We start from the raw sequence: 26,854 nt of genomic DNA, 5'->3' as shown, positions 1-26,854 counted from the left end.
AAAAGTAGTGCTAAATGCCTGTGTGCACTGGTCATGGAGGACCCTACTGTCTCTTAAATGTGTGCATTTCTAACTGTGAAAATGGTATAGATTTGTTAAGCATGTAGTTGAGCTAGGTAAAGACTGTTTAACAAGTCTCCAGGTCATGGCTGAAAGACTAAGTACAAAATTGAGTTATAATCTATAATAAAAATACTCCACCTCGATAGGCATGCCATACCAGATAACACCTACTAAAAATAAACGTATGCACTTGTACACTGTGACAAAAATAATTCTAGTACATGCGTATTTTTAGACATGTGTGGGGAAGGTAATGGATCAACAGGAAGACCCACTATCCAGGGACTCATAAAAAAATAGTCCTTCTACTTATCACTCTAAAAACAGTAACATCAGCCCTGGCCAAATGTATTAATAAATGCACATACACAAATAAATTGTAATGATTATGTATGTACCACATCTGGATGAAAAATGGTGGAATACAAAAAGGAGAAGATAAATGGCAATGGTTGGACATGATACACAAGTTCCCACAGTCCTATACAAAATTAGTGATCTGGTCAGAAAAAAGCATTATCTGTCAGTATATGTATATGTTTTATTTTTATTATTAATAATAAATTAGACTTATGAACTGCCATTAATGGAAACAGAAAATAAATACATCACCCTATATAAATAAGATTTAAACTGTAACTTCACTATTCAACACCCCTCTCACCTTGCTATAAGTCACAAGAGTGTGGCACTAATGTAAATACCAGTATTCAACAAGGCAGCATAAAATATACAATAAAAACTATACTGAATAAACTTTATCTGCATCTTGTCACCATACTTCTCAAAAGTACCCTTACGAGAAACGTTCCTCATTTTTGGATCTTAAAATGCCCATGGTCCCTAAAGGTCCACACTGAAGTGGTCTGTCACACATTCAATGTTGGGAACTTTTTTAACCGATACCCATGGCAAATAGTACTGAATGGCATTAATTCATCAAAATTACATGTTATAAATTTAAAGAAGCATATTTTAACCATCCTATGACCTTCCTAGTTGAAGTTACTAGTAACCTGCAAATAGGTGCTCCACATTTTGTCCATTTGTTCAACATTATGAGAAGCAGTGTTACTCATTTTGGAGATTTAAGGTTGGTATGTTTGTGACCATCACTTCATGTCCATCTCCAAATATCTTATCGGAATACCATACAACTCTAAAACAACACAGCGTATGTAATGCAATTACAATTCTGTTAAACTTCATTACCTCTTAATCATACTACGAAAATTACCACAACCAAGTGCACCTAAACCGTTATCAGTTACTTGATTTGATTGTCTTATGTATGCTGCCAATGTCTCCACGTCATCATTACTGCAAAGCATAGACTCACCGTTTAATGCAATGCATACATAATAACAAGCACAAAGTGCTGGAAATTGCAGCCAGATTCCTCATCCCTATCCAACCACGCCTCTCTTTCATTCACTTTTAAAGGATGACAAGTCACAAGGACTTCTCAATTAAAAATACCTGCTGGTTTCTTGGGAACTATACTGCTCCGGTAAAACAAGCAGACTTCTTTGAAAAAATCTGATGTGTCTATCTTTTAAAAATTCGAGTCGCTGGAAATCAGCATTTTTTCCACTTTCTTCACTTTCAACTTCCGCCATGTTTCTTGAGAATACGAAAACACCCGGATTTCCGGAATCGTCATTTCCACTTGTTTGTAGGTTACCAAAACAAAAGTCATCAATGACTACAATTGGATGTGTAATGAAGATGTAAGATGTGGTCTATTGTAATGAGGACGCCAAAAGAGCATTAATTTATCACGTGTATATAACTTATGTTTTACGTGTTGTTAAGAAGAGGGTGCTGGAGAAATAAAGTATATTGTTTTTGTAGAAACATGGCTACCCTAACAACAGCAGTAGCGTCCAGTGATACCACATGGCAGGTATGATCAGAAAGTAACACTCGCACAATAGTGTCTTTTTTCTAGTTAGTCGTTTTTGTACTCTACAAATTTGAGAACATGCTTCATTTTGTTACAACTCAAAACAATGGGATGTATAATAGAAGAGTTATTTCCCAGAGTGCGCACTACGTGGTCATTGCTGCTGCCCTTTTATTCATTAATTGTGCATGCAAGCACTCTCCCCAGATACAATTTCCTCTTTTAAGGGCGATACTGATACCAGAGCAGTGTTGTATTCAGTTTTGAAGTGGAGATGGGGAGAATCAGACCAGTAGTACAACGTTAAACTTTGTAGCAGCGTATACCAATAACTAAATACTAAACTGGCAGATTTGTGTTTCGGTTTCCGGCTTTACGAGTTTTCCCCAGATACCCCCCCCACACACACACAGATCACTCAACCTCTTTACATTAGAATCATGAATAAGGGCTCAAATTATAGGTTCATATGTGTTTACTAGGCTAACGACCACAATGGCCTTTTTAAGCCTAGTCATGCATCCCAAATATCTGACAAGTTCTGTTACCCTTGATAAGTTTAAGCAGGGGCCTAGGTGATGAATAATTTTACAGGCTGCCTGTGTGCATTAGAGGCATGGGTGCCAAACCAGGGATGAATTTCCTGTTTCCTATCCAATTGTTACACTTTAATTGAGTTAGGGAGGAGCTATGTTTCACACGGATGGGGAGCCTGTTCCAGAGAAGGGGTAGTCTCTGGAATACATCCCTGTCTCTCCAGCAGTTACCATTTATATCACAGGCAAGGTTTAAGTCTAGAATGGGTAATTCTGGTGCTGTTTGTTTTACAGATATGCAGGAGATCCATCAGACTGGGGTTTGACGATGCCTTGTATACCAGGCATAGATCTCCCTTCAGTAGTCTGTGGGAGACAGAATGCAAGGAGAGGGCTTTGAGGTGTTCTGAGTAGAACATGTTACTTGCTCCCTGTATTCTTTTAGTTAAGAACACCCTGTGGATGTTCCAATTGTTAGATATGCCTGGTTAGATACATACCAAAGAGCGCATTGTACTCAATGATAGGTCTGATGAATGGTGAATACAGTGGAACAATGACTTCCTTGGACCTAGATGCCGTACTGTTGTTTATTAGTTGCACAACATAGCATGATTTCCTCACTACTGTAGACATGTGATGGTAAAAGGCTGGATTACTGTCTATGTGTCCCCAAGTCCCTGACTACTGTCTTTTATTATTTAGTTGTACTTTACTTTACTTCCTACCATCTGTTATCATTTGAATCCTAGTGCCTTTTCTCAAAGTTCAAAACCATAATAGGTGAGTGTGGCTTCCAGACATGACACTTTTCTGACAGTAGAAAGGCCTTTTCATTATATCTACCTTTATCCCCCCCCCCTCCCCAAACACACACAATGTTTGGCGTGCAATGACACTGCAATTCTTGTGTATACCTTCACATATGTATTTTCAGGTATGGATGGTCTGCTGGCATCCCTAGATTACTGTTTGCCTGTGGCAGAGCTCCCAGCCTCAACTGAAAGTTGACTGAGTAAAAATATTTTGTATTAACCTGTAATGTCTGAAAACAGTGAACTGTATAATAGTGTTAGCATATTGTAATTGATGCATGCAACAGTGTTACATAAAGGTCATGCAGAAATATTAGGCACAAGCATGCCAAAAGAGTACATTGCAATTTAGAAATGCAACTGTCTGTACTTTGTAATGGAGAGGATACTGTGCACTTGACCTTCCGTCTCCCCTGTATAGGTATCTGGGAAAGGATTAAAAGAAAAACACACTTTAGTTCTTTTTCAGAAGAGTCTGTGTTGTTTACTAGGCATATTACAGAGGCATTGTGAAGGTTTTATACAGTGTCAGGGAAATTTAGGATCAGTCAACCATCAAGTGTCTGCTACAGAAATTCTTAGCATTTCACTGGACTGCTCTTGAGATGAGGTGGAAATGTGCCTCCTTAAAGTTAAACACTTCATAAAAACATTGTATTAATAGATAATGTACTTCATATAGACTGCAAGGAATTGAAGTAGGGAATCCAAGAGCAGATTTAAAGATGGTGGCAGGTTGCTATCGTTTTTCCCTCTCTCTCTCTTTGTCTAATACTGTACTGTTAAAAGTCAGATTACTATACTCAGAATAATTTAATTACCAAGATATTTGCCAGTTGTTGGTTTCAGTAAATAAATAAGTATATTGCATTTACTTACATGCATAATACCAGTATCTTCTTGACAACCCAAAACTCTCTGTGTGAAGGTTCCCAAATTGTGAGTACCTCACAAATCTATCTCCCAATCTTCTCATCCATGTTGCACTACCACTTACTGAAGGTAGCATGTTGCATTCACCCTGCTATAGACAAGCTTATCATTACAGTATATCTAATAACGTAATGATTTAAATCATATGTTTTTTGTGTGTGTGTGTTGGGGGGTTTCATCCCCAATTTGCGGTCTGCCCCAGCCCTCAGACTTTAAATGTATTACCTTCAAGGTCACGACATCTTGGAGAAGAAGAAATGCATTTATTTCACTGGAGATATGTGAGCAGAACCTCCAAATAGGCTACATTAAAATCTTTATTGCATCCTTCTAGAAGAGCACTAGAGGAGCAGTGTAACAGGGTGGTTAACTAGCTAGGTATTATTCATTTGGACATTGGTATTATCAAACAGACACCTATTTTCAGCATTTGCTGTTCTCTTCAGGTAGCTCCACATATGGGTGCCTTCTTTTTCCCTTCTTTGTGATAAAAAAGTTGTGGTTCATTTAGAAGCATAGAGTTCATATGTAGTTCTTTTCATTTGCTAGACAGACACACAAAAATAGGAGGCAGTCAGTTCATGCTTAGTTCTGTTTAGATATATGACATGCGTGCAAAAAATATATTTTTTCTGCTGTAATGTAATCCGAAAAGCTAGAAGTACAAGAGATCAAACGTTTTGAATGACACTCCTCACTTTTCCAGATGTAGTACACCAATTGTAAAATTAACTACATCCAGTTCTTATTTGCTGGAGGCGGAAAATAAAATAAACTAGTCTATGATTTCTGAGAAATATTGTTCTTAATGATACACGTCTTGTGCAGTACAATGACAAATGTGTGGTTTTAAAAACCTTCCTCCAAACTGTAGTTTGGGAGACGGATTTTCACAGAGAACAGAATATAACCAATCTGAGCAGTGTGAGAAGGTGATCGCGTGAAAGAATACAGAACAAGAAACTGTACAAATGACTGATATGAAGCAAAGCTTGGGCACCTGTTTTAATTATTACTATGAACACATCGATGACATATATTCTGCATAAGCTTGTCATTTTTACATAATAGGTGGTGAAAAAACACAAAAAAAATACTTAAAGTAAGCTGGGCCACCAACAGCTTACCTAGAAAGGTACCGTGTTGGTAGTGGTACATATAACTTGGGCATGTAGAAGTGAATAGCAAACAGTTCATTGACCTTATGTGGCTAATTATGGTGCAGTGCAATATTAATGCAAACAGAACAGATATGGTGTAGAAGAGGGATAATGTAACTCGTCAGAGCACAGATGTGTTCCAGTCATGAATAAAGGAATCTTGAGGGTACACGGAGAGTAAGGGTAGGTGATAAAGAGCACCTGGGAAGAAGATAGATGTCACTGCCTTATTTGTTACATATCTTATTACAGAATACATTTAGACTTTCAGACTAAGAAGACCTGGCTGTAGGTTTCTATAAGGAAAATAACTTCACTGGCATTCAAAAGCAAAATATATTCAGCAGCATAGAAAGACTTCTTAATTTTACATATGAAGGATGCATAGTGAGATACTGCCTAATGCCTCACTGCACATCATTTTCAGCATTTTTACACCTTGTTGATTTTCAGCTGCATGTTGTACAGCTGTTCTCTCATCTTGGGCACACAGCCTGGTCAGTGGCTTTTGGCCTCCATTGCAATACATCAGAAATGCATGCCATGAGGGACTTCATATTCTGAACTGTGCTGGCAGCACCCTGATCACAACAGCCTCACTTATCTGGGGTAATTCAGGGTCACCCTGGCCAGGGTCTGTGTCTGCCTATGATGTTGAAGCTTGGTGATGGTTGGGAGGTGGGATCATCTGAACATGATCCTGTCAGCTCATCTAACTGTGGATCACACCTCCATCAGGTTCAGGATGGCAGATGTCTTGTTGCTTTTGCAATGAGCAGACAGAACTGGAAGATGCCAGTCCATTACTGCAACAGGTAATAATAAAGATATGAACAACCTTGGCAAGAAGATTGTTTACTGTATTGTGCTGTCAGACATCTTTCCCTCTTGTAGTGGGTAACACTGTGCTCTGCTCACTGTATGTGTGCTATAGTGTGTACTTTGCAGCTCATACAACTGGCCCCCTCCTGGTGCATCTTTCCAGAGGGTCATTGAAAACTTACAAATTGGTGCCTCTTCCCCATTTCCCAACCAAACCAGTGGCGTCTGTGTGTAGTATTGTGACAGAGGGTAACTCTTGCACCTTTGACATGGTCAAATACATGTGCACAGTGCCATTTACCACCATGACAACTTAATCATCACCAACCCCCCTTTTTCATGTTTTCTACATGGAGTTGGATTGTTACATTAACTGTCACCACCTTTGCCAGTTCAATGCCACTCTCCTACCATGTTCACCAGTCACACATGACTGTCACAGGTCTTTTCTCATGCAGTTCATCCATCTCTTTGCTAGATGTCCTTGTTTTCTCTTACTTCTTCCTCTCTCTTCCAAATATTCTGCTTTCCTGCACATGTGCCCAGGCCACCTTAATCAATTCTGTTTGACCTTCTCTCAAAAAGTGAGGAAAGTGGAAAAAATGCTGATTTCCAGCGACTCGAATTTTTAAAAGATAGGCACATCAGATTTTTTCAAAGAAGCCTGCTTGTTTTACCGGAGCAGTATAGTTTCCAAGAAATCAGCAGGTACTTTTAATTGAGAAGTCCTTGTGACTTGTCATCCTTTTAAAGTGAATGAAAGAGAGGGCATGACTGGATAGGGATGAATCTGGTTGCAATTTCCAGCACTTTGTGCTTGTTATTATATGTGAATTACAATAAACAGTGAGCCTGTGCTTTGCAGTAATAATGATGTGGAGACACTGGCAGCATACATAAGACAATCATGTCAACTAACCGATAATGGCTTAGGTGCACTTGGTTGTAGTAATTTTCTTAATATGATTAAGAGGTAATGAAGTTTAACAGAATTGTAATTGCATTACAGACGCTGTGTTGTTTTAGTGTTGTATGGTATTCCGATAAGATATTTGGAGATGGACATGAAGTGATGGTCAGAAACATAGCTCCCAACCTTAAATCTCCAACATGAGGAACACTGCTTCTCATAATGTTGAACAAATGGGCAAAATATGGAACACCTATTTACAGGTTACTAGTAACTTCAACTAGGAAGGTCACAGGATGGTTAAAATATGCTTCTTTAAATTTATAAAATGTAATTTTGATGAATTAATATCATTCAGTACTATTTGCCATGGGTATCAGTTAAAAAAGTTCCCAACACTGAATGTGTGACAGACCCCTTCAATGTGGACCTTTGAGGACCATGGGCTTTTTAAGATCCAAAATGAGGAACATTTCTCATAATAAGGTACACTTGAGAGGTATGGTGACAAGATGCGTATAAAGTTTGTTCAGTATAGTTTTTATTGTATATTTTATGCTGTCTTGTTGAATACTGGTATTTATGTTAGTGCCACACTCTGTGACATATAGCAAGGCAAGAGGGGTGTTGGATAGTAAAGATACGGTTTAAATGTTATTTATACAGGGTGATGTTTTTATTTTCTGTTTTTGTTAATGGCAGTTCATAAGTCTATATTAATAATAATAAATTATATGTATATAGACTGACAGATAATGCTTTTTTCTGACCAGATCGCTAAGTTTGTATAAGGCTGTGGGAAAACATGTATCATGTCCAACCATTGGCATTTTTCTTCTTCTTTTTGTATTCCATCATCGTTCATCCAAATGTGGTGCATACATAATCATCACAATATATTTGTGTGTGTGCATTTATTAATACATTTGGCCAGGGCTGATGTTACTGTTTTTGAGTGATGAGTAGAAGGACTATTTTTTAGGAGTGCCTAGATAGTGGGTCTTCCTGCTGATCCAGTGTCTTCCCCAGTGGAGTCTTGTATTGTCCCCACACATGTCTAATAATACGCATGTACTAGAATTGTTTTTGTCACACTGTACAAGTGCATACATTTATTTTTAGTAGTTGTTATCCGGTGTGGTATGCCTATGTACCACATCAAGGTGGAGTATTTTTAGTATAGGTTATAACTCAATTCTGTACTTAGTTTTTCAGCCATGACCTGAACACTTGTTAAACAGTCTTTACCTAGCTCAACTACATGCTTAACAAATGTATACCATGTTCACAGTTAGAAATGCACACATTTGAGACAGCAGGGTCCTCCATGACTAGTGCACACAGGCATTTAGCACTAGTTTTGCATCTTGTGCCTTTCCTGACCTTTGTTTTTGAAGAGGTGTCACTTTTGTAGAAAACACTGACAGTCATCTGCAGTCAGCTCATCACCAGTTGTCCCTTTGCATGCCTTTCATTTAAGATCAAGTCTTGAATTATTGTATAAAAGTGTCAAAACAGAATAAATTACCAGAAACATAGGTGTTTAAAAATGTTTTGAAGCTGGCTCCATGTTATTGAGGTTTTTATTCTTGACTGTGCAAGAAGTGACCTAGGTGTGATAACTGACTGTATAACAGATGACACCTCTTTGAGTACCAGCCTGAGTAGTTGAGTTGGCTGACATGGAATGGGTAGTGGCTGATGTCAGCTTGCCAATGACAGAAATGGTGATAATGTAAGTCTTCTGTATCATAATAGCCTGCTAACCTTGGATATGAAGAGCCTCCAAATCTTAAAAAGCAATTAATGTTTCCAGTGTAATGACAAGTAAAATACAGACTTCATGGCAAAAAAAATGATTTAATAAAAATATACTTGAATCCCTTTATCTTTCAAAACTGACATTCTATTGTTTCTGGTATGGAGATGGTCTGTAAAACCATTTGTTTCTGGAACCTGTAACAGTGTCATGGTATGATTAAGACCTTTATAAATGCAAACTTCAGCACTTGATGTAGCACATCCCTGCTACAATAATGGTGATGCATGTGGTTCATGCACTCATTCATACATTATTGTGGAACTGATAAATAGTCTTGATTAAGAAGACTTTTATGTAGGCATGTTACTGCTGAACAAGATTTTTTTCTTTGCACTGTTAAATATATATTTAAGCAATAATGAACATATCTGGTTGTATTGCTGTAATGCAGGATTACTTTAGGAGTGAGTAAGACATAAGCTGATGCAGTGTTATTTTATAGTAACATAAGATATGTTGTTGATTTTGTATTGTGGTTTATTTTTAATATTTATAGGCTTTTTTGTGTCCCGTGGCTCAGGAGCAAGTCCAATCTGCAAAAATTGTATGGTAATTCTTTATTATAAGTTTGAGAATGCTACACCTGATTATCTTTGGCATTGCTTTCAAAGATTAATGCAGAGGTATTAAAGAGCAGTTGTGACATTCGCAGTAAATCCAGGTTTGTCTCGTCTTTGGTTGGACTTGTTTTGCAGTCATATAAACATATGGTACATAACAGCTAACAAGCAGTAATTCAGTGTATATTGTATTTGTCAGTAACCCAAACTGATGAAGCATATCTGTGGCTTAAAATTTAATCTGTACTGTATTGACAACTCCATTTGCACATGTACTAGATGCTAAACTGTTCCTTGAATCATGTACAGCCCAGTGTAGTTTAAACTATTAAAAATGTAAACTTAAAATAATGTATTGAATTAAAACACTGGTCAGAGGAATAACAATTATGAATAAAAGTAAATTAACCCTGTAAGGTAAATCACGTTAGCCATTTTTTTGCATGACTGGGCTCACTATGCATAAAAGCCTGTTTTCATTTGTGACACATGAGATCCTTTTTATTTAAGTGACTTCCTGCAGGTTGAATAATATGCAAGTTTTTTTTGGTGAAAATCAAATTACAACTAAAGAAGGAAAAAAGTGGCACGTAGATTGTCTTAATCGTACAATTTTATTTTAGTGTTAAGCATGCTAAGATAATACGAGTACTGTTTAATTTATCATGGTAATTGCTTTGACTATGTTGTACGGGCTCCTGGGTTCAAGACTCGGCACTGATGTGTATTACACCATAACAGTTACAAACAAATGCAGTCTGAGAGTCATGCTGCTCAACGCTAGAAGTCTAAATCTCAAAATGCACTTGCTTGAAGCACTCCTTAAAATGGAGAACCTTGACATTTGTGTTGTAACAGAGACCTGGTTCAAGGCAGCTGAAAGCACCCCTGCACTACCAGGGTATAACTCATTCCACACCTTTCGGCCCCAGAACTTGGACCGAAGCCCCAAAGGCAGTGGTGTTTCCATATTCATAAAGGATGCGCACACCTCCAGACTGGTAGCCGAACATAACACATCTGAGATACTTCAGGTGCAGCTAACATTGGGTGAGTCAGCAGTTCAAGTCTTAGCCTGCTATAGGCTCCCAACCATGTCCCAAGACTCACACTCCATGTTTATAAGCACCCTGGAGAATATTAGGGTCCAGCCTAACTCTCTCATACTGGGCGACTTCACTACCCCTCCATTAACTGGGAAAACTACTCATGCACCGATGAACTTGCCCAATGCTTTATGGAATTCATTAATTCCAATGTTCTGGACCAGTTCGTTCTTACCCCCAATAGAGGTAGCAACATCCGTGACCTGGTCATTACTAACATAGGCGACCATTGTTCTACACCAATAGTCAACTCTTCCCTGGTTAGATCCGACCACAAACTAATCACCTTGTAAATCCACACCCCCCCCCTCCACAAAGTAACCACCATGAAAAACTTCTCAGACGCTAACTTTGGGCTCCTAAAAACAGAGGTGGCTAACTTCACGGCACCCATGCAAATGAAGAACAGTTGCATGATTGCCGAATCATACACCACTGCATTGTGCGAACACATACACAAATGCATGGATCTTGCCATACCCAGTAGAACCAAGATGCTCTCCTCAAAAAAAAAAAAAAGGAAGCCAATCTGGTGGTCCCCTGCCATAAACAAACTCTACAACAGAAGGAGGAAACTGATGTGGAATAAGGCGAAGTCCCAAGACTGGAAAAACTCCCTTATCAGCCTCAACAAAAGGTTGAGATCCCTCTTCAAATCCTCTAAAGCTAGCTATGAAAACAGAATTGCAGCAGATGGCAAAGACAACCACAGGGCCTTCTATAGTTATGTAAGGAATCTCCACGGCAATAACCAGATTTGCTCTGAGCTACTGCACAATGGTACCTCCTATACCAATCCAACATATATTGCCAATATACTGGCCGACAGATTCAGTGCTAACGTTACCCCCCCCCAAGGACCAATCACAATACCAGTAAATTGCCAGGCACCCAGTATTACTGCTGCACAGGTTATAAACAGCACTGTCCAAGGCCAAGTATACAGCTTCTATGGGACCTGACAATATCCCTGGCTGTGTTATTCATGAACTACAGAGTGAACTGGCACCTCACCTGTGTGCCTTGTTCAGTCACAGCCTCACCTCAGGCTTTGTCCCTGCCAAATGGCGTGCTGCTACAGTCATCCCTCTCCACAAAGGAGGAGCTACTACAGACACCGGGAATTATCGCCCAATTAGCCTGATGAGTCTGATATGCAAAGCAATGGAACGCATCATAATGGACCTAATAAACAAGGATATAGGGAATCTCCAAATTCTGGATCCTACACAGTTTGGTTTTGTGAAGGGTAGATCATGCCTGCTCAACTTGGTCGACTTCTTTGAGTTAGTCACCAGAGCTGTGGATGAAGGCAAGGTGGTTCATACAGCCTACCTTGATCTGACCAGTCCATTTGATACTATTCCCCACTCAGGAATCCTAGAAAAACTTACTAAACTAAGCCTCAACCCCTATATCACTGGGTCGGTTGCAAACTGGCTCACAGATAGAACCCACAGTGTGAAAGTAGCTGACTCCAAGTCAGACTGCTGGCCAGTCACGCATGGAGTCCCACAGGGTTCGGTCCTGGGTCCTCTCCTGTTTGGTATCTACTTCTCTGAAGTCCAGGCCAATACGAATAGAGTCTGGCTGGCAAAGTTCACAGACGAATGCAAGTTGGGAGTGATTATTAGCTCCCCAAGTGATGTTGACATCCTAGAGAAAGGCCTCAATGACTCCAGCGACTGATGTCAGAACCATGGCCTTAAGCTCAATGCCAAAAAAATGTGTCGTCATCCCCCTTGGGAAAAAACAGTTCCCTTGAATTACCACATTGATGGTAGTCCACTGAACACAGAAGGTGTTATAAGAGTTCTGGGAAGACTGGTTGACAGCAACCTCTCTTTTGACCACCACGTTACCACTGTGGTCAGAAAGTCCTTCTATGTGCCATATCTCATTACTAAGGGTTTTGCATCCAGGAAGAAAGAGGTCATTCACTCCCTCTACTCTTCCCTCACTAGGCCAATCATTGAGTTCAATGCCCCCATTTGGCATGTACCTCACTAGACACCTGCAGCAACTGGAGAGGCCGCAAAAGTACCTCACAAAGAGGATCCTAGGCCTTAAACACTTGTCCAATATGGACAGACAAAAAACTCCAACTATTCTTTGTCTCATATCGCCTACTTAGAGGCGATCTCTGCTTGACTTATAAAGTTATATCTGACCCAGCTCTGTTAGAAATGCTACATCTAAAGAAATCCCAATTCCTCTGCACCACACACTCCAGAGACCTCAACCTCATTACCACAATCAACAGAACATGCTGGAGGGGCAGGTTCATAACCCAGAGACTGCCCATGCTATGGAATAGACTTCCCATACATGTCAAGCAGAGCACCTCACTGGCCCTCTTCAAGAGAAATCTTGATGAGTGGATGGGAAATAGAACATTAACCCTGGGGATCACTCCAGTGGCTCTACTCGACAGAGGCACGTAGAGACTAAGGTCGGGTGGCACGAAGCCTAGGTAATCCTATGGGCTAGGCTTGTAAAGCCTCCAGGGCCGTTAGTTTAGTACACACCAATGAACCATTGGAGCTACTTTGGCTTCTGTTCTGATGCCATCATTTCTCCATCTGTCCTACAGTGTGCATCCTACTTCTCATCCAGGACACTTCATCTCCATCACCTCTAGCTTCCTTAACTGCTCTACCTTTACTGTCCAAGTTCCTGTACCATACAGTAGTATTGGTCACACCATTGTTTTGTACACCTTACTGCTCACCTTCCTTGACATTCTTCTGTCACACACTACCCCTTATACTTTGTGCCAATTAGCCACAACCCCCTCTGGTTTTAACTTTGACCTCCTAATTCAGACTTCCTTTCTCCTCAAACCATCTACCCCATGCAGTTGAATCTATTAACCTGTACTACTGTTTCCCTTATATTTCAATTTTCAGTTTCTTCTGATTTTTTCCTACTTGTTGACATGACAGCTGATTAGTCTGTACTCAGTTTCATCCTGTTTGCCTTTTTTTTTTTTTTTTGCATTCCATTCTCCTATCGTTTGTCAACATTCTTGTTCAAAATCTTTGGTAATATAGTCCATCACCAGTATGAACAGTATTGGGCTCAGAGATGAACACTGACACATACCCAGCTTCACTGAGATCCCAGTCCTTATACATAGCCTGCACTAATTCTACTGATGTTTCCAGGACTACAAACTATCACTGAACTGCCCAAATCAGCTTTCTTGAGACTCGATCATGTGTTTTCTCCAAGTCTAAAAATGCCCAGTTGGACCCCTTCCTCATCTCTGTCTTCTCACCTATCAGTCGCTCTGCAACCTTCAGGTCAGTTGTGCAGTATACTGATCTGAAACTGAACTGTTAATCTCCTATCTTACTTTTTACTGCTGTGCATATTTGTTTTTCAGTAGCCCTTTCCAGCACTTTCATGCAATGTAACAAGCATTTGATACTTCCATGCTGCCTATAGCTGTGAATGTCCCATTTGTTGTTGTACACTGGTGTACTAGAATGCTTATTCTCCAGTCATCTGGGATATGTCTTTCCGTACTGTTGTGATTACGATGTAAAGCAATTTCTTCCCTTTCTCACATAACATCCTGATCATTTCTACCATCCCCTCATCTGAGCCTACTGCTTTCCCTGACTTCATTTTCTATAGTTCTGTTTTTACCTTTTTAGGCTGGCCTCTTCTTCCTCTTTCATTGTAGGCTGTGTCTAAAGCAGGGGTTTTCTTCATTCAGAAAGAGTACTCCTCCCATCTGCCTTTGATGTCTTGTGGATTGGTGAGCATGTTGTTGCTGGTATCCTTTATGAAGGGTGTCTAGTAACTATCTTATTTATCTTTCTGTCTTTACCTTGCAGCCTGGTTTCTTTGTGCCATCTGCCAAGTCATTTTCCCGAAGCTGGTACAGTGCTTCTAGTGCCTTGTTCTTTGCTTTTGTGATTACTGTCTTAGTCTCTCTGTTATCTGCTGGTATTCCTTCTTAGCTTGGTCCATCTTTTCTATCTCCCACTTTTTTCTGTACTCCTTCTTTCTTTTGGTAAGTTCCTGGACTTTTGCATTCCACCACCATCCTTCATTATTTACCTTATTTCCTTACATGGATCCACCACATATGTGTTCTATAGTCTTCATACATGCTGTTTTGAGATGCTGTTATTTTTATTCTATTCCACTTAGTTACTTTTCTTTTTGAGGTGCTAGAGCTCTTAGTATTTCTTTGAACTCTTTGTGCTTTCACTCCAGTCATCTTCCAGGTCTTCAGCCTTGTCTTTGTTGACTTCAGAGCTTTTGCTGACCATTGCTTGCATATGATTTTGGCCACCACTGCTTTATGCTATGGGCCAACTGCTTCATTGTGGATGACTTTGCAGTCTCATATCCCACTGCCATTTCCTTATCAGGAGGAAATCTACCTCAGTTGCATGCTAACCACTCTTGCTTGCAGTCATGTGATTCTCGCTCACTGAATTATGTAATGGCTATCTTTAAGCCATTAGCCAGACAAAAGTCTAGAATAGCTTCTCCTACTTTATCCCTGTCTCCTCATCATATCTCTCCACGTCTTAGCTGTAGAAATCTGGACAAAGGTCTAAAATAGGGACACATTTTAAACATTGCTGTTATAAACTTAGAAAGTTGCTAAAATAACAGAATTTGTATTAGCATGCATTTTCTCAAAAGATATGAAGTCTGAAACTCAAATGCATGTCATTATTTAGTGACTTTAATCCTTAAATCATCCCATTGATTTGTCAAAAAAAACCCACAATTTTTATGAGGAACAGACTAAAAATGTGAGGAAAAATCTGGACGTTCTGCGAAAATCTGTACAGTTAAGAGGTATGCTCCTCATCCATATGGACCCCGGCAGTCCTCATAACATGTTCTGTCTTTCTCAATAGTAGTATTCATGTCCCCATTATCAACACCATCTCATGTTGCCCTGCTTTATCTATTAGGTCCTGCAACTGCTGTCTGAATGCATTATTTTCTTCAGTATCAGAACCATTCTGTGGGCATAGGCTAAAATTATGAATATTGCCCTCTCTTTACATTGGAGTCTGATTGTCATGAGTCTCTCACTCTGATGATGTCTCTTATTTTCTTTGGAAGACTCTCCCTCACCACAGTTCCCACACAATTTCTAGTCTGTCCTCCCTAGAGTAGTAGAAGAGTAGTAGATTCTGAATCCCAATCCAAGTACTTTGATGCATTGCCCTTCCACCTTGTCTGCTGGATGCACAGGTTGCTCGGCCTTCTCCTTACCATCATGTTATCCACTTCCAAGCTACGTCCTGTCAGTGAAACTGTATTTAGTGTAGCAATCCTTAGTTAATGTTTGGCAAGTTGATTGGTTTTATGTCCTGTTTTTGCTCAATACAACTATCCCAGGTAATGTAAGCTAGACAACTGAACATTGGCCCACCAATAGTGTATTGACCCAGGGCTTCTGGGCTTTCTGGCAGATACAGTGTTGTTAATAAGAGGCACATAGATCCCTCCTACCATTAAAATGGTTCCATGGATTTGGTTTGAGTTGATCAGATCCTCAGCCGTTTATCGCGAGCAAATATCCTTACTCATTTTTGGTGATATTAGTCAATGTGACCATAACACCAGGAGCCAATTTTTACACCATCTAGTAGCTAGCCATGACAACACCATGACAACAGCATTCCTACTGAATAAACCTGTGTGTAATACAGCACTCATAGTAGTGCATGTTTGTCATGTCACTTGGGGTACACCTAGAATCAGGGTGCGTACCCCCTTAGCAATATTCAGTCCTACTGGTCTGGTACATGTGTCTCGCACCAACCCTAGCTCATCTGACCAAACAGTTGCCACACTGACCTGTCAGGATCACTTCCTTTATTCATGTTATATAACGTAAGTAAACAATAGATTTTAGAGAAGATGCACCAGATAGAGGGTGATGCTTACTATAAATGGCTGGACCCTCCACGTTAATCATGTTCTTCCACCAGCACAGTTCCTCCTCTTTTTCTGTGTAATAGGTCCATATAGTGGTGCCTACACTGCTGGGCTGTATGTGGTATTCCTGTTTTGCATATTAGCTTTGCAGCGCAGTTGCACTATGCTTGTATTTTTTAAATGGTCTGTCATGTTGATGCAGCATCTTTCTTTACAATTTTAATGTAAATAAGAGAAAAAAAGCATTTCCTTATGGCACCATGAGGATGCCTGTGTCTTTTTTTTTTTTTTTCGAGCAAAGGTAGGAGAGAGCATCCTCTGTTTATATGACTTAATACCACACTAATAAATGTGTGAACAAAATAGTGAGTAGTTTACATGTGACACTACCTTACAGAAACGGTTTACTGAATCATGTGCAAACTGTTGTTAGGTACATATGATAAAGGTACTCGGTATGAATTGTTGTCCATATGGTGGTGCTATCATCCATTTGCACTATTTAAAGAAAAGATGTCTATGATCTATGTCTAAAAAAATATATATATGTGTGTGTGTGTGTGTGTGTGTGTGTGTATACATATATATATATATATATATATATATATATATATATATATATATATATATAAATTCCAAGCTTTTCTGCCTTTCCTGTAAGTAGTCTAATCCAGATACAGATTTGCTGTATCCAGGACTGTTTGTAAGCTTCTGTGCCCAAGCCTTTCTGTGTTGGAGGGAAGCCTTCTAGCTTGTCAGTGGGAGTGGTAAGCACAAGGTAGTCTATCTACCACAAGAGTGGTTTCTGGCCCAGAAATTGTAGTTTATTGGCTGTTTGGGCAGTTTTTCCATCTCTTTCAACTTTCTGGTTTAAAAGCCTGCGTTTGCGCTTGTTTCCCACCTTCCCTGTAACTAGTTTAGTCCAGATACAGATTTGCTGTATCCAGGACTGTTTGTAAGCTTCTGTGCCCCCAAGCCTTTCTGTGTTGGAGGGAAGCCTTCTATCTTATCAGTGGGAGTGCTAAGCACTACGTAGCCTATCTACAAAAAGATCCAGATACAGATTCTTAGTTTTAGCACTTGAATTTGCTTATCCATGCTCAGCACTTGTTCAGACCTTGTTGTAAGCACTAAATAAACTACAAATTAATACAGCACTCACCCTTCCTCATTACCTAGAGGAAAACAGTTTTGGTACTTACTTTCCTCATTTGCTTAGAGAAAAACAGCTCTTGTACTCACTTTCCTCACTTGTCTAGAGGAAAATATTTTTTTATTCAGGCATGTCTATGGGTCAGCTCCCAGTGTTCTCTCCTGTCTATCTGATGAATCTGGGCATCTTGGGGTAATGTAGCAATTGCCTTATGTACACAGACAACCCTCTCTTCCTAGCACCCAGCACTACAACCTGTGAGAGATGCACTTATCTAGCTAAACTGGAAGTAAAGCTCTCTCCAACCAAGACTGAACTTGATAGTCAAGAGGAGAAGGTAAACAGTTGCACCACACCACACTCATCACATAGTCGCACTAAACCTACACCACCAAAATCCACACATAGAAACACAAAAAGCATTTACGGAGGCTCTCAGTAATAATCTGCTCAAGCAACAGAGACCTCCAAAGCAGAAATGCAAGCAACCTCCCACCACCAACACATCCCAAATGACACATAGCCCACAGACTCAGTGTGCCAGTCAACCACAGCCCATAAGGCAAAACAACGTACCCAACACACTAGTCATAGGCGACTCTATAGTCAGGCACACTGATGTCATACTCACCAGGCTAAACAAGGAGAAGGTCACTGTCAGCTGCCTGTCGGGTGCCAGGATCCGTCACATAACCCACGCACTCAGGTCACTCCACAACAAGTACAGATATGACTCTGTGATTGTCCATGTTGGTGTGAACGACCTGAGATGTACCTCCCTGGACTGCATGAAAAGTGACATGGAAGAACTCTTGATCTTGTAGCCCAGGCAGGTATGACCCTAGCCCTGAGTAGCATCCTGCCATCGCCCAGAATGATACCGCAGTACAAGGACAAAATGATTGACTTCAACAATTGGCTAAGCTTCTGGTGTCATTCTAAGGGGAGCCAGTATCTGTCTGCCTGGGACAACATGGTCGACAGACCACGATGCTTTGCCAGAGATGGCCTGCACCTGTCACCCCTGGGATTCCGGATACTGGCTAAGGCTCTTGCTGCCCCTATAGTACCTTTCTTGGGCAAGGTTCAAATGACAAATTCACCACCATAACAGGAACAGGCAAGCAAAAACTGAGGGTAATGCTACTCAATGCTAGAAGTCTAAATCTCAAAATGCACTCACTAGAGGCACTCCTTAAAGTGGAGAACATCGATATCTGTGCAGTGACTGAGACCTGGTTCAAGGCTCCAGAGAGCACCCCTGCATTACCAGGCTATAACGCATACCACACTTTTCGGCCGTCTAACCTGGACCGGAACACCAAAGGCGGAGGTGTGTCCATATTCATTAAGGATATCCACACCTCCAGGCTAGTTGCTCAGCTTAATGTAGCCGAGGTTATCCAAGTGCAACTAACTCTGGGTAAAACTGCAATCCAAATTGTAGCTTGCTACAGATCCCCCACCATGCCCCAGGATTCCCACTCCTCTTTTCTTGATATACTGGAAAATATTAGGGTTCAAACAAACACCCTAATATTGGGCGATTTCAACTACCCCACCATTAACTGGGAAAACTACTCATGTACCAACTCCTTCGCTCAGAGCTTTCTGGAATTCATAAATTCCAATGCCCTGGATCAACTTATCCACACCTAGTCATTACCAACATGAGTGACCGGTGTTACACACCAGAAGTCAGCTCCTCGTTGGTCAGGTCCGACCATAAGCTAATCACCCTAGATATCCATATCCTGCCCCCTCCCCCCATTAAGGAAACCATGGTAAAAAATGTCTCCAAAGCCAACTTCTTGCTTCTTAAGACAGAAGTGGCGAACTTCATGACACCCATGCAGATGGACAGTGCAGTTACAACTGCTGAATCCTACACAAATGCACTCTGTAAGCACTTACACGAGTGCATGGATTGTGCTATCCCAAACAGAACCAAGACACTATCGTCCAAAAAAAGGAAGCCAATCTAGTGGTCCCCTGCCATAAACAAACTCTACAACAGAAGGAAGAAATTGTTGCAAAAGAGAGTAAAATCCCATGAGTGGAGGAGCTCCCTGGTCAGCCTCAGCAAGAAGCTGAGATCCCTTATAAGATCCTCCAAAGCTAGCTATGAAAACAAGATTGCCACTGATTCTAAGGACAACCACAAAGCATTCTATAGCTATGTCAAGAATCTCAATGGCAACACCCAGATCTGCTCTGAGTTACAGCACAATGGCACAAAAATTACAGAACCAACTGATATTGCTAACATCCTGGCAGATAGGTTCAGTGCTAACGTTACCCTCCTCTCACCCCCTAAAGGGCCCATATCTATACAGGAAGAATGCAGAGTCCCTGTAATCATGCTGCACAGGTAAAAGCAGCACTCTCTAAAGCCAAAAACACAGCATCCATGGGACCGGACAACATCCCAGGCTGCGTTTTACACGAACTTCAGAACGAACTGGCTCCCCACCTAAGCACCATGTTCAATTATAGCCTCACATCAGGCTTTGTGCCCACTGAATGGCACACAGCAACAGTTATCCCACTCCACAAAGGGGGAGCCACCACTGATCCTGGGAACTATTGCCCTGTTAGCCTGACGAACCTGGTCTGCAAGGCCATGGAACATATCATCATATAATTCATAAACAAAAACATTGGTAACCTCCAAACTCTGGACCCCACCCAGTTCGGGTTTGTGAAAGGCAGATCATGGCTCCTGAACCTGATAGACTTCTTTGAGGCAGTCACCAAAGCTGTAGACAAGGGTAAGGTGGTTCACACAGCCTATCTTGACCTCTCCAAGGCTTTCAACACCATCCCCCATTCTGGAATTATAGCTAAACTCACTAAACTAGGTATAAATCCCTGTCACAAGATGGGTTGCCAACTGGCTCACTGACAGAACCCACACTGTAAAAGTTGCAGACTCCAAAACTGACTTCAAACCAGTGACAAGTGGAGTACCACAGGGATCAGTCCTGGGACCTCTCCTGTTTGGTATCTACTTCTCTGAAGTACAGGCTAACATAGAAGACCTCTGGCTAATGAAGTTCGCAGATGACTGCAAACTAGGAGCTATAGTCGAGTCCCCAAATGATGTGGACATCCTACAGAAGGGCCTCACTGAGACAGATGCCTGGTGTCAGAGCCATGGCCTTAAGCTCAATGCCAAAAAGTGCATTGTTATCCCCTTTGGTAAAAACTCTGTACCCATGAACTGCCACATAGGCGGCAGTCTTCTTAACACCGAATGTGTGATAAGAGACCTTGGGACCCAGGTGGACAGTAGTCTCTCCTTTGATAAACACATTGCCACAGTAGTCAGGAAATCCTTCAACATGGCACACCTCATCACAAAAGGGTTCTCATCCAGGAAAAAAGAGGTCATTGTTCCCCTCTACTCGATACTCATTAGACCCTTTATAGAGTACAATGCCCCTTTTGGAATGTACCTCACAAGACATCTGCCGCAGCTGGAAAGACCACAGAAGTACCTCACAAAGAGGATTACTGGCCTCAAACAGATGCCTCACACTGATCGTCTCAAAAAACTTCAGCTTTACTCTGTAGCATATCGCCTACTCCGAGGTGATCTCTGCCTAACATATAAAGCTATGTCAAACCCAGAGCTGTTGGACATGCTATACCTAAAGAAATCCCAAACCCTCCAAGCTACACACTCTAGGGACCTAAACCTTGTCACCACAATAAACAGGACTTGCTGGAGGGATAGAGTCCTGTCCCAGAGACTTCCCATACGCTGGAACAAGCTACCCATCTATGTCAAGCAAAGTTCCTCATTAACACTCTTCAAGAAAAATCTTGATGAGTGGATGGGAAATAGGAAATACACCCCGGGGATCACTTCTGTAGATCTGCTCAACAGGGGCACAGGAAATTAACTTTCTTGGGTTGGCGTAAGCCAGGGAACTTTGTTGGCTAGGTTTACTTAGGCCCTTGGGCCGATAGCTTAGTACCTAACTATGAACCTATGATTATTTTCCTTAATAACTAGTGTGTGTGTGTGTGTGTGTGTGTGTGTGTGTGTGTGTGTGTGTGTGCTGCTCTGAACACATTTTCTTGTAAAGTGATGTAACCAGGGAATTCGGAGGCATTAAATTCATATTAGCATCGCTAAGTATCAATGGGGTAGATCAGTGTAAGTCAATATAGGAAAACCAGACAGCATCCATACTGGATTGCTGCCCTTAACATTCATTTGAAAACAAGCTGAACATTATTTGGCAATATTTTCTTACATCATTTCAATCTGCTCTCAGTTTATATTACTACAGTGCTAAGTATATGTTTCAGTCTACTTTGTACTTTATGTTTAAGACTACATATTACAATTTCCAATGGACTGCTAGACTAATGTTGTGCCGAACCTTAGAATATTAGTGCTATCCTACACTTTGCAGTACCTGCACCCAATATTTTCATTTATTGAAATGTATTGAGTTGTACACCCTGTTCATTGTTATGATAAGAAAACAATAATATGGTTGCATTCTGTTGAATACCACTGTTTCATATATCATTTAGCGAGGCGTATATTGTGCATTTTATGTTTTGTATGATGGACCGTGCAGGCTTCATACAATGCCTGTGCAAGGAAAGAAAATGCAAGTACCCTTGTAGACCCTGAAGGTGCATGGTCTCTTTTTAGTGGGCAAGGGTGTTGCCACCCAGTAAGAGTGTTATCATCTGTTAGGGTTTTGCAGTAGGGCACAGGAGTCGGTGGTCATGGCAGGACTCCCTTGCAGTGTCACCCCATATGGTCTCGGGCATGGATGATTATACAGTATGAGTAGCAGCAGGTAGGTTGGGCTACCTGCTCTGGAGCTGATGGGCACAGGCCTTTCTCAGGATTTTCGGTCTCAAGAACCATCCCTGCAGGTGCAAGAGGGAGTGTAGACTGTGGGAATATATCTTTAAATGATAATAAGCTAGCTACAGGAAGTATGTCACATGGAAGATATTTCTCTTAGAAATTTCATTCTAAATACAGGTTTCCCAAGAAGAGCACATTCCTTTGTCTATATCTGATTTACTCACTATTCAGGCTCCACATGTCAGAAGTGAAGCAATAGTTGCAGAACTGAAGAACTCTTATCTGCAGAAGCAAAGACATGTATTTGCCTTTACGAGTCTGCATTTAGAAATTCAGCACAGAAGTAAAACTCTTACAGTGAAAGTGGTCAGACTGTAGCCACCAGGATTTCCATTGTTAGAAGACAACTTAGCAGACAGCTGAAATATTTGGATCCAGAAATTTTATTTATTCCTCACTGAGAGAAGATTAGCCAAGATGCCTGAAATTATGTAGTTTGCTGTTTCTTTACGTAGTCAGAGATGAATTTTAAAGGTGTTATCTCTTTTGCATTATTCGAACATGAGAAAGTAAAACTAGTAGCACTTAAAGCTTACTGAATTATTGTAAGCCAAGAAAGAATGTGGATTTGTTTGACCATTGATCTTTACAACAGCACAAGAGCCCTTCAGATGCTGTAGATGTTTGTGTTACTTAACTGAAAAATAGAACAACATGAATGTATATTTTGTGAGTTTCAAGATAAAGTTGTTTTTAAGTACAAGAAATTATGAAATAAGCGGCAGGCTTTTAAGCAAAATAAGCTTAATCCTATATCTGTGGACATGCACTGAGCAAGTGAGATGAAGTACATGCTGTAAGATAAAATGTTAATGATGCGAAAGAATGCGATGACATGTAGTAACAGATATGCAAAGCAGAACCATGAGGTGGTGTATGGGAAAAAAAGGAGACCCGGCAAAGGAAACCTATAGTTAATATTCAAGCTTCATGAACTAGGTGTGTCTATAAGCAGGAGTGGAAGAACTGCATTGCCTTTAGTAAAGTTTACAGACTGTGTACTACAAAATGACTTTTTGAGTATTTGTAAAGTCAAAGACAAGTGCTGTGCAAAGAATTTACACACCGTTGAAAAGAATATGAAAACGATCTGTTTCTGGGCATTGTGGAAATCAAAATACTTGATATTTTTCTGAAGCTATGAGAGAAGAATGCGAGTCAGACCGTTGGGAAGAAATTCTAAAAATTTTAGAAAAAATATTGACTGTAAATCAGCCTAGGCACAGATTATAATATCTTGCCAAAAGATACTTTAAAGCATTAGGATTAGAAAATATCTGAACTGGGAGCTGTTTGCATATTGTTAAAATATTCCAATCACAAGAGAGAGCCACTGAGCCAAAAAAAAAAGAATAACTGATGTGTGAGTATAGAAGTTAGAGGTTACTAAATCTTTTTGCAGTCAGCACTTAAAAAAAGTGAATTCTCCTGATGGTTTGGATTGTTTGCATTGTAAGAAGATAGGAATGGTAAAAAAATTCACAATGTAAAACCAAGTAGTGCATGTGAACATTCGGATGCATATTCACAGAGGCATTTACCGTTATAGTACCTTTTCATGGAGAATAATCCATATAATAAAGCCTGATGCTGCCTGATGCATTAAAAGTTTCTCCAAGGAAAGTTCATTTACCTCTTAGAAGCACAATAGGACATGACTTTAAGTAAATGGAAAGATGGGATATGATTAAAAAGCAGGAAATGCAAGCAGAATTGTCAGAGTTCTGAAGCAATGCAAAATTTGCGTTTGTTTTGATCTTCAAAATCTGGGTAAAATGACTGAAAGAGGGTATGACCCATGAATGTTGCCAAATCCTATCACATGATGATTTCTTTATTGAATTCTGCCTTGCTAAATCTCATCCTTTCCACCATGGACATGTAACTGTTGAATTAGGAAGCATTTGTTCAAGTCTGAGACTGAAAGTGCTGGAAATCCTGTTTGAGGACTTGTAAGTAGAGGGACTGACTGTTAATTCAAACAGGTAACAGTTACATTAACTGCAGGAGCAACATGAGAGGCTGCCTGAGAATACCTTTGGACGATTATAATTCTGTTGTTAGAGAACTCAATCGGTTGATCCACAAAATATTGTGAAAATCTGAGTTCTTGGCTAATTGAAAGACCCTTACTTGCTTAGTTTTCCAGTTTGACAATGTCTTCGCTTTGCTTCCCACATCTTCTGAAACTATCCAAACTGAGGTCACATAACAGGAAAAGGACACATTCTCAGTCCACATTCTACCACTATTTCCCACACAAAACTGTAATTTATGATCAGCTGAGCATTCAGTTATGTGGGACATAACTCAGCCTTCTTGACCAGCTGTGCTGTTGATCAATTAAATGTTTCCCCCCTTGTTAACAGAGTACAACTATACTACCTGTAAGGATTCCGAAAATTCCATTTTGGACTTAAAATGCCAGAGGATGCAGTATATCTTTAGTGAGAAGCACATAGTTTATAGTTGGTCTTTTTTCTGACAGTTATCTGTTTATGTGCATGCTTTATTTTAAGTTTCTTTTGCAAGTCTCTGCAGCATATCTGCTTACAAAATGTGTTTACTTATTTTAAGTAAAGAATTTTCAATCTCCAAACAAGAAAACAAAAGTCTCGCTTAGTGTCTTGTACGAATAATGGGTAGCCAAGTAAAAATTCAAACTCAGTTTCCAAACATACAAATTTGAAGTTTAATAGACATAAACTAGAAGTAAAAAATGGTCAAGTGCTTTCATCCCTAAAAATCAGTAGGACTTCATCAGAACAATATTCTATACATTTGAACCAGTTTAAATAGTTTGTTTGTGTCTTTAGGCTTTTCCCGGTTAGGGGTCGCCACAGCGGAAGTCTGGTCCGCTAATGATTGGTAGTGGATTTTTACATACCGGGTTACCAGCCCTGACACACAACCTTCAACGAAAGCACGCCCCATTCATGTATGCCTCCACACAGAAGACGCTCTAGCTGAGAATCAAACGGGACAACGTCTTGCTATGAGGCGACAACGCTACGACAGCACCACCACCGCAGGAACCAGTTTAAATAGTGTGTTGAACAAATCACATGATATCAAACATCCAGTGGTAGTCAAACAAATGAATTTGACGTGTATCAGTACTACCTATACAGTGTAAAAAAAAAATATATATATATATATATATATGGAAAATACCATAAAGGGTTATTTTGTTAAACGCATGTGTAAATAAATATATAAATGTCAGTTTGTTTAAAAATTATGTAAATATATAGAAAAATTCATCATAATCTGGAAGCTCTAGATTTGAGTATGCAGACAATGCATCGGGCATCATTTAAGCCCCGATTATTAGATGCATTTAATCTGAGCTGCCAGATCAGTTCTCTGTGCTCAGTTCTGGTTTCCCAAGAACCACCCCGTTCATTGTGTGAGACCACTTCCAATATACCAAACTTAAATTTTCAATTTGTACACACCTGTGGGTGTTTGAATAAGGCGTTAGAGTTTTCCTTTAAAATAGATTCAAAATACTCATACATTCATTTCCTAAAATGTCTTTCAGTTTTACCATTGTAATAATTGAAACATCCTTCACACAGTGCTTTATAAACCATTCCTTTGGAAGCACAGTTGCCATGTGTTAAGGGAATGTTGTAAGGAAACCCATCTAAGTGTATATATTCTTTTACTAGAATGTGTGAACATTGTGTACAACCACCACGTTTTCTAGTACCCTTAATACGGGTACCTGTGGGATGGATTTTAGGGTGTTCTAATAAATGTTTAAAATTCCTGCCCATCTTAAAAACAAATCTAGGTGTATCCCCTAAAATGTTAAAAATATCCTTGTACTCTTTCAAAATATTCCATTTGTTCCTAATGGTATCTTTCACCATTTTTTGAGGAAGAATTGTATTTGACCACCAGTGCATTAGAGAACAAATTGTTGTCTCCTTGTTCAGTTAACAGCTCTTGGTTTGTGACCACTTTGTCTGCACTTAGCAAAGATGTATATTTCTTAACCCAATTATTCATCATTTCATCCTGAATTTTTGTTAAAAAATCTTAGGGGTAGTTCCTATCTAAAAACATATTAAAAACTGTCTCCACCTCTTGGAGAAAAACATTGCAATCAGAACACATTCTCGCAATTCTAACCAGTTGTCCCTTATGTATTCATGGGGCATTTTTATCTCTGCCATTATCTGTCATCCTGGCCATGACTGTCAACTTCATTCCCTGTTGAAGGTAATTGTTTGTGGTG

At 40.1% G+C, this 26,854-nt stretch overlaps 1 protein-coding gene across 1 annotated transcript in view; it reads left to right on the top strand.

Annotated features, from left to right (window-relative positions):
• Positions 1 to 1,858: 1,858 nt before the first annotated feature.
• Positions 1,859 to 26,854, top strand: part of CCDC112 (coiled-coil domain containing 112) — a 1,199,833-nt gene continuing 1,174,837 nt past the window's right edge. Inside the window, exon 1 of the mRNA XM_044059045.1 lies at positions 1,859 to 1,969. Coding sequence (XP_043914980.1) covers positions 1,859 to 1,969 — 111 coding nt within the window. The remainder of the gene's footprint in view (positions 1,970 to 26,854) is intronic.

The sequence above is a fragment of the Protopterus annectens genome, chromosome 17.part0 (assembly GCF_019279795.1).
Source record: "Protopterus annectens isolate FY-2018-M chromosome 17.part0, PAN1.0, whole genome shotgun sequence".
Classification (NCBI taxonomy): Eukaryota; Metazoa; Chordata; order Ceratodontiformes; family Protopteridae; genus Protopterus; species Protopterus annectens.
The sequence above is the reverse complement of the archived record's forward strand: the minus strand, read 5'-3'. Positions and strand labels throughout refer to the sequence as shown.